The 12,500-nt window shown below is 42.4% G+C and overlaps 1 protein-coding gene across 1 annotated transcript in view; it reads left to right on the forward strand.

Annotated features, from left to right (window-relative positions):
- The first annotated feature begins 1,643 nt into the window (after window positions 1–1,643).
- itpr2 (inositol 1,4,5-trisphosphate receptor, type 2) overlaps window positions 1,644–12,500 on the forward strand; it is a 246,649-nt gene continuing 235,792 nt past the window's right edge. Inside the window, 1 exon segment of the mRNA XM_055155239.1 lies at window positions 1,644–2,042. Coding sequence (XP_055011214.1) covers window positions 1,951–2,042 — 92 coding nt within the window. The 5' untranslated portion in view covers window positions 1,644–1,950.

Genomic DNA, 12,500 nt, shown 5'->3' on the forward strand with positions numbered 1-12,500 from the left:
TTCTTTTTTCCTCTCCCCTTTTTTTTCTTTCTCACCCTTTTCCCCCTCGCTTTTTTCCTCCCTCTCTCTTCTTTCTTTCTTTCTTTCTCCCCCCTCTCCCCCTTTCCCCCCTCTCTTTCTCCCGCTCTCTCTTTCTTAATTTCTTCCTCTCTCTCCCTTCCCACTTTCTTTTTCTTCTCTCTCTTCCCCCTCTCTCCTTTTTTCTTTCACCCTCCCACTCTCTTCCTCTCCCCTTTCTCTGTCTTTCTTTTTTCTCTCTGCATCCCCCTCTTTCTTCTTCCTTCCTTCCTCTCTCTTCTTCTCCCTCTTTCTCTCTCTTCCCCCTCTCTTTCTTTTTCTCTTCCTCCGTCCCCACTTTCTCTTTCTTCCTCTCTCTTTTCCCCTTTTCTTCTTTCTCCCCCTTCTTTCTTTCTTTCTCTTTCCTTCCCTATCTCCCTTTTCTTTCTCTCTCTCTTCCCCTGCCCCACTCTTCTCTCCCCTCACTCCCTCTATCTTTCTTTTTTCCTCTCCCCCTTTCTTTTTCTTTCTCACCCTTTTCCCCCTGGCTTTTTTCCTCCCTCTCTCTTCTTTCTTTCTTTCTTCTTCTTTTCTTTCTCTCTTCCTCCCTCTCCCCCTTTCCCCCCTCTCTTTCTCCCGCTCTCTCTTTCTTAATTTCTTCCTCTCTCCCACTTTCTTTTTCTTTCTCTCTTCCCCTCTCTCCTTTTTTCTTTCACACTCCCACTCTCTTCCTCTCCCCTTTCTCTGTCTTTCTTTCTTTTCTCTCTGCATCCCCCTCTTTCTTTCTTCCTTCCTTCCTCTCTCTTCCTCTCCCTCTTTCTCTCTCTCTTCCCCCTGTCTTTCTTTTTCTCTTCCTCCCTCCCTACTTTCTCTTACTTCCTCTCTCTTTTCCCCTTTTTTTCTTTCTCCCCTTCTTTCTTTCTTTCTCTTTCCTTCCCTATCTCCCTTTTCTTTCTCTCTCTCTTCCCCTGCCCCACTCTTCTCTCCCCTCACTCCCTCTATCTTTCTTTTTTCCTCTCCCCCTTTCTTTTTCTTTCTCACCCTTTTCCCCCTCGCTTTTTTCCTTTTCTTTCTTTCTTTCTTTCTCTCTTTTCCTCTCCCCTCTTTCTTTTCTTTCTTGTCAGAAACTTTGGAAACACAAAACCCAAAACATCCCGGAGTCTGGACAAAGTTCTTAACCCGAGATCCGAGAGTTTGAGCCAAAAAACGCGCGGCTCTTGACGCAGCGTCGTGACCTTTTCGGCTCTTTCGTGTTTGTATTTGAAACATTTTTGGCGCAGGTGGCTCCAAAAACTCCACCAGCGCGTTCGGTTTGACTCTAGCGCCCTCTGCTGTCGCCAAACACGAAGCACAAACCACAAATCTTTTATTTCCTGACTATTAATTTATTACTAATTGTGTTTTTTTCTGCTCTGACACGCCTGGAATCAAAAAATAAAACCGTAAACTGACGTAAACAAGTGGAATTTAGGGGGTTTTATGTGAAAATAAAGGAAGTGAGTGAAAAAAAACGCGTGGATAAAAGTATAAAACGGGTTCAGATCGTGTTTTTAACTGCGTATTTTTGCGTTTTTTGGGGATGTCGGAGGGAGAAATGGAGCCGCTGGAGCGCAGTGTCCGTGCGTCCTGAGCCAGTCTCCTCCCCCCGTGAAGTGGATGAAGAAGACGAGCCAGACTCCGCGCTGCCTCATACAGGAAGAGCAGAAAAGTGCAAAGCAAAAAAAAAAAAAAAAATCCGATTCTGAATTCGATTGCACACACTTTGCACTTTGGGTTCGTGCGCCAGCCCCAGAACATGCGCACAGGAAGACGGACCGCGCCATGAGGACCGCGGTCAAACCGGAGGCGCTTTAACGACACGAAAAAGAGAAAAAAAAAAAAAAGAAGAAGAAGAAGGAGGAGAAGAGTTTGAAATGGGAAAGTGAGCTGCCAGTTCGCCCCACACGAGTGAAAATGTCAGAACACCGCTCCAGTTTTCTTCACATCGGAGACATCGTGTCACTTTACGCGGAAGGCGCCGTCAATGGATTCATCAGCACTTTGGGGTGAGCTGCTCCTTCTTCGTCTTAGTCCGGGGAGTTTGACACAAATCTCACACGTTGTTATCTCCTTTAACTCTCAACTTTACACGCCTCCATTTGCAACATGGAGGTGACAGGAGCTGCTTTCTCGGTCAACTTGTGTGTTTCTCCGGGATTTACAGATGAAAAACCTACAAGAAACTCATTTTTATTCGATTTAAACGTCCAGTGTTACGCAAACGTGACTCTTGTGAGGTTTAAGTCGCGTTCTAACGTTGTTATCTGCTCACAGACAGAGCTGGAGTTGTGTTTTGTTTCATTCACACATGTTTGACTTGAGTCTGTCCACATCTCCAAAGCTCGAAATGACACAACTTTTGCCCTTTTGACACAACTCTGCCCCTCGCACTGGCAGCATGTTTCAGTTTGGCATCTCAGCCCTCAGCAGTTTCTCTCCAGGGGGCAGTTTTGAGTCTGTTTTGAGTCTTTTTTTAGTCTGTTTTGACTCAGTTTTGACGCAGTTTTGCGTCTTTTTTGAGTCTGTTTTGAGTCAGTTTTGGAGTCAGATTGAGTCTGTTTTGATACAAGTTTTGGAGTCAGTTTTGGAGTCAGTTTTCAAGTTTGGAGTCAGTTTTGGAGTCAGGTTTGAGTTTGACACAAATCTCACACGTTGTTATCTCCTTTAACTCTAAACTTTACACGCCTCCATTTGCAACATGGAGGTGACAGGAGCTGCTTTCTCGGTCAAGTTGTGTATTTCTCCGGGATTTGATCCATTTAAACGTCCAGTGTTACGCAGACGTGACTCTTGTGAGGTTTAAGTCGTGTTCTAATGTTGTTATCTGCTCAAAAACAGAGCTGGAGTTGTGTTTTGTTTCATTTACACACGTCTCCAAAAGCTTAACATGCAACATTTTGGCAACACAACTTTTGCCCTTTTGAATCAACTCTGCCCCTCGCACTGGCAGCATGTTTCAGTTTGGCATCTCAGCCCTCAGTGGTTTCTCTCCAGGGGGCAGTTTTGAGTCTGTTTTGAGTCTGTTTTGAGTCTGTTTTGAGTCTGTTTTGAGTCAGTTTTGAGTCAGTTTTGAGTCAGTTTTGTGTCTGTTTTGAGGTCTGTTTTTAGGCAGTTTTGAGTCAGTTGTTTTGAGTCTGTTTTGAGTCTGTTTTTAGTCTGTTTTGAGTCTGTTTTTAGAGTCAAGTTTGGATTCAGTTTTGGATTCAGGTTTAGAGTCATTTAGGAGGCAGGTTTGAGTCAGTTTTGGAGTCAGTTTGAGTTTTTGAGGCAGGTTTGAGGCAGTTTTTGAGACAGTTTTTGAGTGTGTTTTTGAGTTTGTTTTGAGTCTGTTTTAGAGCTGTTTTTAGGATCTTTTGAGTCTCTTTTTGAGTCAGGTTTGAGTCTGTTTGGACTCTTTTTTAATCTTTCTGAGGCAGTTTTGGAGTCAATTTTGGAGTCAGTTTTTGTGTCAGTTTTTGAGTCAGTTTTGATCCAGGTTTGGAGTCAGTTTGGAGTCAGGTTTGACTTTGACACAAATCTCACACGTTGTTATCTCCTTTAACTCTAAACTTTACACGCCTCCATTTGCAACATGGAGGTGACAGGAGCTGCTTTCTCGGTCAAGTTGTGTGTTTCTCCGGGATTTACAGATTAAAAACCTACAAGAAACTCATTTTTATTCGATTTAAACGTCCAGTGTTACGCAGACGTGACTGTTGTGAGGTTCTAACGTTGTTATCTGCTCACAGACAGAGCTGGAGTTGTGTTTTGTTTCATTCACATGTTTGAGTTGAGTTTGTCCAAAAGCTCAAAATGCAAAATTTCTAAAACAGTGACACAACTTTTGCCCTTTTGACACAACTCTGCCCCTCGCACTGGCAGCATGTTTCAGTTTGGCATCTCAGCCCTCAGTAGTTTCTCTCCAGGGGGCAGTTTTGAGTCTGTTTTGAGTCTGTTTTGGGTCAGTTTTGGGGTCAGTTTTGGAGTCAGTTTTGAGTCAGTTTTGGAGTCAGTTAGGAGGCAGGTTTGAGTCAGTTTTGGAGCTGTTTTTGGGATGTTTTGAGTCTGTTTTGAGTCAGATTTTAACTCTGTTTTGAGAGAGTTTTGCAGCAGTGTTTGAGTCTATTTGGAGGCTGTTTTGAATCAGGTTATGAGTCTTTTTTGAGTCTTTCTGAGTCAGTTTTGAAGCAGGTTTTGATGCAGTTTTGGGTCTATTATGGGTCAGTTTGGATTCAGGTTTGGAGTCAGTTTTGGAGTCAGTTAGGAGGCAGGTTTGAGTCTGTTTTGAATCTGTTTTGACTCAGTTTTTGAGTCAGTTTTGATGCAGTTTTGGGTCTGTTATGAGTCAGTTTTGAGTCAGGTTTTGAGTCTGTTTTGGAACTGTTTTTAGGATGTGCTGAGTCAGGTTTTGAGTCTCGTTTTGAGTCTGTTATTGGGGCAGTTTTGAGGCTGCACAGTCCGGTCTGTCCAGGTGCACGGGTTTTGACACTTGGTGCCGCTGAGGTCAGACGTGTCCCCTGAGGCCGAGGGGGAGGAGTCAGGGGCCCGAGTGAAGACAGACGAGAGGGCAGTGTTAATGATCGGCCCACATTTAGGAAATCATATTGTTTATGACTGTAAATTTGCATCATTTAAAGGGCCTAGATATTCCTGTTGACCCGGACAGTCCCAGTCCAGAGTCTGTGTCCCCCGTCCCACAGATTTATACAAAACCTCTGATTTGTCCCAGTTTTATATAAGAAATGTCCCAGGTGTCCCTGTTTTGGACCAATCTGGTCTAAACCAGAACTAAACAAGGGCTAAAATAGGTCTATTCCAGGTCTATTCCAGGTCTATTCCAGGTCTATTCCAGGTCTAAACCAGGTCTAAACCAGGTCTAAACCAGGACTAAACCAGGACTAAACCAGGACTAAAGGACTATTTCAGGTCTATTTCACGTCTATTTCAGGTCTATTTCAGGACTAAACCAGGTCTAAACCAGGACTAAACCAGGACTAAACCAGGTCTAAACCAGGTCTAAAGGTCTAAAGGTCTAAACAGGTCTAAACCAGGTCTAAACCAGGACTAAACCACAGGACTTAAATAGGACTAATTTCAGGTCTATTTCAGGTCTAATTTCGAGGTCTATTTCAGGTCTAAACCAGGACTAAACCAGGTCTAAACAGGTCTAAACCAGGTCTAAACAAACCAGGTCTAAACCAGGATAAAGGACTAAACCAGGACTAAACCAGGTCTAAACCAGGTCTAAACAGGTCTAACCAGGTCTAACCAGGTCTAAAAGGTCCAGGTCTAAACCAGGACTAAACCAGGACTCTAAAACCAGGTCTAAACCAGGACTAAACCAGGACTAAACCAGGACTAAAACAGGTATTTCAGGTAGGATCTAAACCAGGTCTAAACCAGGTAAACCAGGACTAAACCAAGGCTAAACCAGGTCTAAAACCAGGACTAAAAAGGACTAAAATAGGACTATTTCAGGTCTATTTCAGGTCTAAACCAGGTCTAAACCAGGTCTAAACCAGGACTAATAGGACTAAAATAGGACTATTTCAGGTCTATCAGGTCTAAACCAGGTCTAAACCAGGTCTAAACCAGGACTAAAATAGGGCAAAATAGGACTATTTCAGGTCTATTTCAGGTCTAAAACCAGGTCTAAACCAGGTCTAAACCAGGACTAAAAAAGGACTAAAATAGGATAAGGACCAGGTCTATTTCAGGTCTAAACCAGGTCTAAAACCAGGTCTAAACCAGGACTAAACCAGGACTAAACCAGGGCTAAAATAGGACTAAAGGTCTAAGGTCTATTTCAGGACTAAACCAGGTCTAAACCAGGTCTAAACCAGGACTAAACCAGGGCTAAAATAGGACTAAGGTCTAAGGTCTAACCAGGTCTAAACCAGGTCTAAACCAGGACTAAACCAGGTCTAAACCAGGTCTAAACAAGGGCTAAAACTCTTTCTTTCTTGGAGCTGCTACATAAATATTCACTCAGTTTCGTTTTTCATTTAAGTATTTTAATCAGCTCATTTTTTCATGTTTTCAAACTCTGTGTCTTTTTTGAGTCTAAACTTTCATGATATGATCCAGTTTCTACTGAACTAAAGTTAAAAGGCGCTGACACTGTGACATCACAAGGTGGAACAGAGCGTTTTGAGCTTTTGGAGATGTAAACAGACTAATAATACAGTTGTTACGCAAACATGTGATCAGTGTTGGGAAGGTGACTTTTAAAATGTAATCCCCTACAGATTACAGATTACATACCCCAAAATGAATCCATTACATTACTTAAAGTGAGTAATGTAATCTGAATACTTTAGATTACTTCATATTGTCAGGCTTTTTAAAACGACATGAATGAACCAACCACATCCTGAAAATTCATGTTTGTTCTCTTCAAACTGGCTGAACCCAAGTCTCCATGAACAGACTTTTGTTTCCTGTAGAGGAAAAGACGAAGATCTGAACATGAGACGTTTTGTCGCTAAAAGACAAGAAAAAACCCAGTCTTTAGTAAGTAAGTCTTTATTTATACAGAGCTTTTCACAGACATTTCTTGTCACAAAGACGTTTTACAGAACATTATTCAGCATTATTCATTCACTCTACACCTGGTGATGTAAACTACTGTTGTAGCCACAGCTGCCCTGGGGCAGACAGACAGAAGCGTGGCTGCCAATCGGCGCCATCGGTCCCTCCGACCACCACCATCACTCACACACACACTCACACACACACCACTTTCATACGAGTCAGTGTGTGTGAAGTGTCAGGCCACTAACACCAGTGCACGTCACACAGTTTGTCCTATTAATTCTCACAATTTGCAAGTGAGACGATGTGCGGGATTTTCCTCCATGTTGTTGAAGTTCTCCTGCTCCTCCAACTCAAGTCTCAACTAACTCATGTGCCAAGTTTTCATTCTTTTATATCTCTGGATTTATCGAAATAAAATAATTTTAAAAAAGGGATATAACCCAAAATGTGAAAACAGGAAAACACCGCCATGTAATCCATTTATTTCAAGTAACTGTAATCCAATTACCTGTCATTAAAACAGTAACTATACTCATAATTTGTACTCTGATTACATAACGGTGGTACGTGGGTCTGGTCAAGTGTTAACGGAGGGAAACAGGGTCAGATTTTTGACATTCAAATGTCTCTTATTCAGAAACTAGAGGAACTATTGAAATAAGTAAAGTATCAGAATGTAGGAAAGAGTTACACTCCAACAGGGTCAAGTTAAACCTGTGAGATTCTTTCAAGTTCAAGACAAAAAATGTAAAAACTCATGTCGGTAACGGAGGGAATGAAATATGCAGCACTTTTTGGTCAATAAATCCAAACAGTGATAACTCTTGGTTCTCACTTCCATATCCTTAACAAACTGGTTTGAATATTTGCTTCATATAGTTTTCTACCATATGGTACAAGATTAGGTTGAAAAACCTCTGACTTTTTGACTCATGAGATTTTTTATTAAGAAAGGTCATGGTAACGGAGGGAAAAGTAACGGAGGGAAAATTGTACAAACAAGTAGAAGGTGCAGGATTTTACATCATTTGTCACTTTTTTCTTCTGAATATTTTAATATTACTTCAAAATGAAAGAAACTATTTCTATAAAATATGTCAGTCCTTCCAAGAACATTTTTATCATTTTAAATACTTAAAAAAAAAAAAAATCCTGTCCCTTCATCAGCAGTTCAAAGATGGAATAACACAAGATATGATGAAATACAAACATTTATTTACATGATTTTCAGGTCTTTGAAATTTGGGAAATAATGTTTGTTCCATGTTTCATACATGGTCTGTTTAAAACATATGGAACTTTAGAACCAAAAATGGTCCAGAAAAAAGGTCAACAGTTTGATAAACTAGAGTACATATGTATCTGTTCAATACATTTTTATATCAGATGAATTAACTTGAATTTTTGGCCTTGTTGTTTACTTCTGTTTGACTGGGCTCAGATGTGACCTGTTACTCCCCAACACTGTGACTGTGAATGAAACAAAACACAACTGCAGGTTTGTTTTTGAGGAGGAAACAACATTAGAACACGACTTAAACCTCACAAGAGTCACTTTTGTGTGAAATAGAAACTTTAAACAAGGCAACACCACTAATGTTTATTTACGTACAATTTATTTGTGAATTTACGCTTCCTGTGACGACTATATTTAGTTTTGGATCGTTCATGGTCATGGCAAAAGTCCTATTTATTTATTTTTTTTCTCCGTTCTGAAATCCATGGAGTTTCTTTTGGCTTCATGCGAACAATAATTTTTACTTACAATTTGACTTTTTGAAACTACACAAACACCACCACTTTTACTTCTGCTTCTACGACCACAACCACGTCCAGAACCACTTTCTACTTTCCCACAGCTGATTTAAAAACCGTGAGACCTGCGCTCCGGCTGCAGCTCTTTTCTTTTGACGCGCTTCTTCCTTTAACTAAATAAATGGAGCTGTGATGTTGTTTCTGACTTGTTTCCGCCTCCCGCTCGCCTGTGTACATTTGCCGTGTGCGTTTGCTTTAAGTCTTGTACGTGTGTTTGTCTTGTGTGATTTGGTCGAGTTGTGTGTTTGTGTGAGATTTACTCTGTGCTTTGTGAAGCACAAATGCACATTTAACGATGACTTGTACAAGAAATTCCCCGTTTTCCGTTCGAGACATCCCTGTTTACTTTGTAAGATTACAGATTAGTAGTTCTGAAATTGTGACTGAAGAAAATTCATGAAATTGTCTGTTGAAAACTCCAATAAAGAATGTTTGAAAATTGTAGTAGAATAAACAAAGACGGCATTTGATGAAATTTTCTTAATCGATCGTCGGAAGAATTAACGATCGATTATCGATTAATCATTAACGTTTTTATATTAAAATGATCATCATTATTATTACTATCTGCACTAATCTGCATAAATAAATTCAACTTTACGACATATAAACATAACGACTCTAGATCCACATCAGCTGTTTGACATTATAATGTGTTTAATTCAGTTTTGTTCAAATCTCACAGAAACAAAACTTAAAACCACATCACTAATTTACATAAACTAAGTGAAGATAAAACTCCAGCTCTTGTGTCGCTGATGTGGTTCAACTTGTGTTGGATTAAAAGACATGACTCAGGTGAATACAGGTCAGTGTGACCAGATTTGTGTTTGTCAAAACCAGGACAGCGTACGGGGGGAGGGGGGCGGGGCCTCGTCATCCACATTGAGCGACTCTCACCTGGAAAAACTTTTTCCCACTGGACACAGAAACATATGTGCTGCTTTATCCACTGTGCACATGGACTCACACTTGTCCCAACGCAACGGAAAGTGTGGAATTTCTTCTACAAATCCTGGTTAAATCCACATTTGTGCTTCGGTTCGTTACAGACTGACCCACTGTTTGTGTCTCGCTCCTTCTGATGCAGAGACACATGTACACACCTGTTTGGTCACGACACACAAACATACATTCAGTTTGTTGATTAAAATGAACGTAATCGATGAAATTTTTAATGATCAATTATCGATTAATCGAATAATCATGCCCATCCCTAATGTTAAGTCCTGGTTTTAGTCGTAGTTTAGACCTGGTTTTAGTCCTAGTTTAGACCTGGTTTAGTCCTGGTTTTAGTCCTGGTTTAGTCGTTAGTCCTGGTTTAGACCTGGTTTAGTCCTGGTTTAGGGTTTAGTCCTGGTTTAGGGTTTAGGCGGGTTTAGATGGTTTTAGTCCTGGTTTAGACCTGGTTTTAGTTTCAGTCAGTGGGTTTAGTCCTGGTTTAGACCTGGTTTTAGACAGTCCTGGTTTAGACCTGGTTTTAGTCCTGGTTTAAGTCCTGGTTTAAAAAGGAGGCGGTGATGGTGTCTGCACAGTTCAGAAGGAGACGTGGGCTTTAGCCCAAAATGTGAAAACATGAAAATACCACCATGTAATCCATTTATTTCAAGAAAGTAACTGTAATCCAATTACCACTCACTGAAACAGTAACTGTAACTGAATACAGTTACTCATAATTTGTACTTTGATGACTTAACTCTGGTACATGTAATCTGTTACTCCCCGGTAAAGTGTCCGGGTTATAACGACACGTCCACCGGGAAAACAAACACGGAGGTTTGATGCTCACTTTTTCAGACGATCCTTCCCAGTTTGGATGCGTGAAGACCTGAAGTCCAAAATTCGTGGTGCGTGTTTAGGTGATGCCCGTAGATGTGGCAATGACGGTGTTAATCATTTGCATATTTTTTTGGAATGTGGGGTCATCCAAGAATATCGGTCAGAGATTCATCAACAGCTGCAAAATGTTTTTTCATTTGCTTTTGTGTCATGTGCAGTTTGACGGTCTGTTTACACCACAACGAGCTTGCAGATAAAAGCAACCAAATACTTTATGGGAAGTGCCTTTCGTTTAGACCACAGGTGTCAAACATATGGCCCGCGGGCCAGATCCGGCCCTCCAAGACCTTTAATCTGGCCCTCAGCTGACTTTCTTCTAAAATATTGTAATTATATTTTCCATTAAAATCGTGTTAATTTTCTGTGGTGTTTATCACAGCAGCGTCTCCAGCGTCTCTGTACGTGGCCCCTCCCACCAGAGCAGCACAAATGAAGACTTGTCTCTTTCCAAACGCTCTTAAAGGACGATCGTTTTGACTGTTGACCGTGACACCCTCATCAGAAAAATGTCCAACATGAGAAAACTGGACGCAGAGTGCAGGATTTTACAACAAAAATGAACTTATTCCTATTTGCATATGAATGAAAGTTAAACCTTTGTGTTGAAATTGGATTTTCCTTAAAGTTTCAGGTTGTTCATGATATTATAATATTTTGTAAAAGAAAGAGTTCATCAATTAAAAAAGATTTCTGTAATAGATTTGTGTTTCTCTGCACAAATATTTGAACTTATTGTTATTTTTGGGGTTTATATGACATGAGTTTTCTGATCCGGATACTTTGGATCAAAGTCGGTTGGTTTAGACGGTGACGGTGTTTTTGGGAATTAAAAACGCAAAAATCTGAACCCAGCCTCCAGAGTGGAAAAGTTAAATACACTCCACTGTAACGTTTCAGTCAAAATCAGTTCGAGGTCAGTAAGCTCATTAATTTATATTTAATTAATACATAAGGTGCACTGGATTTTAGAGAAAATTAAACGATTTTAAGTGCGCCTTATAGTCCGAAAAATCCGGTAGTCAAACAGTGTCACTTCTGTCTACATCCAGACAAACACTGATGTTCTCCAGAGTCTGAAGCGTCAGAGCGTCTCGCCAGTGCCAGGTGGACTTTAAGAATGACCCAGTTTTATTACATTTGTTTAGTTGTTACTTGAGTTTTGCACTCGGGCTGTCGAAGTTTGGGAGTTTCTCCTGTGGTGCGGAACAGCGGCTCCTTCCAGCGGCTTTGAAAACTCTGATGATGATGTGATTGTTGCAGATGCACATGTACTTGGTTGTCGTGTGGATATAATGTGTGTAGTAACATTTAACTTGAACAAGTGTCGCTGCATCTCTCCAGGCGTCACTGTGAGCTCGGTTCAGGGTCCGGCACCGGGTCACGTCCTGCGATCAATCGACGGACTTAACTCTGTGCAGTGCGGAGCTCTGCACTAGTCCGTTCGTCTGTGGTCACCCAACGGTCTACGTGGGCACCCCTTAGTCCTGGGTTAGTCCTGGGTTAATCCTGGGTGAGTCCTGGGTGAGTCCTGGGTGAGTCCTGGGTGAGTCCTGGGTGAGTCCTGGGTGAATCCTGGGTGAATCCTGGGTGAATCCTGGGTGAATCCTGGGTGAGTCCTGGGTGAGTCCTGGGTGAGTCCTGGGTCAGTCCTGGATGAGTCCTGGATGAGTCCTGGATGAGTCCTGGATGAGTCCTGGGAGTCCTGGGTCAATCCTGGGTCAGTCCTGGGTGAGTCCTGGTGTGAGTCCTGGATGAGTCCTGGATGAGTCCTGGATGAGTCCTGGATGAGTCCTGGGTCAGTCCTGGGTCAGTCCTGGGTCAGTCATCCTGGTGAGTCCTGGATGAGTCCTGGATGAGTCCTGGGTTAGTCCTGGGTCAGTCCTGGGTCAGTCCTGGGTCAGTCCTGGGTCAGTCCTGGGTCAGTCCTGGGTTATCACGGACATGGGCGGGTGCGGGTCTTTAAAAACGGACCCTTGCAGGACTCTGGGTCAGGTCTCGTTGGTCTCGTCGGTCTCGTCGGTGTCGTCGGTCTCGTCGGTCTCGTCGGTCGTCGGTGTCGTCGGTGTCGTCGGTCTCGTCGGTCTCGTCGGTCTCGTCTCGTCGTCTCGTCGGTCTCGTCGGTCTCGTCGGTCGTCGTCGGTCCTCGTCGGTCTCGTCGGTCTCGTCGGTCTCGTCGGTCTCGTCTGTCGTCTCGTCGTCTGGTCTCGTCGGTCTCGTTCGTCGGTCTCGTCGGTCTCGTCGGTCTGTCGTCTCGTCGGTCTCGTCGGTCTCGTCGGTCGGTCGTCGGTCGGTCT

Source organism: Boleophthalmus pectinirostris, unplaced genomic scaffold (genome assembly GCF_026225935.1).
Source record: "Boleophthalmus pectinirostris isolate CB_2022bp ecotype Guang Dong unplaced genomic scaffold, ASM2622593v1 HiC_scaffold_2, whole genome shotgun sequence".
NCBI classification, from domain to species: Eukaryota; Metazoa; Chordata; class Actinopteri; order Gobiiformes; family Gobiidae; genus Boleophthalmus; species Boleophthalmus pectinirostris.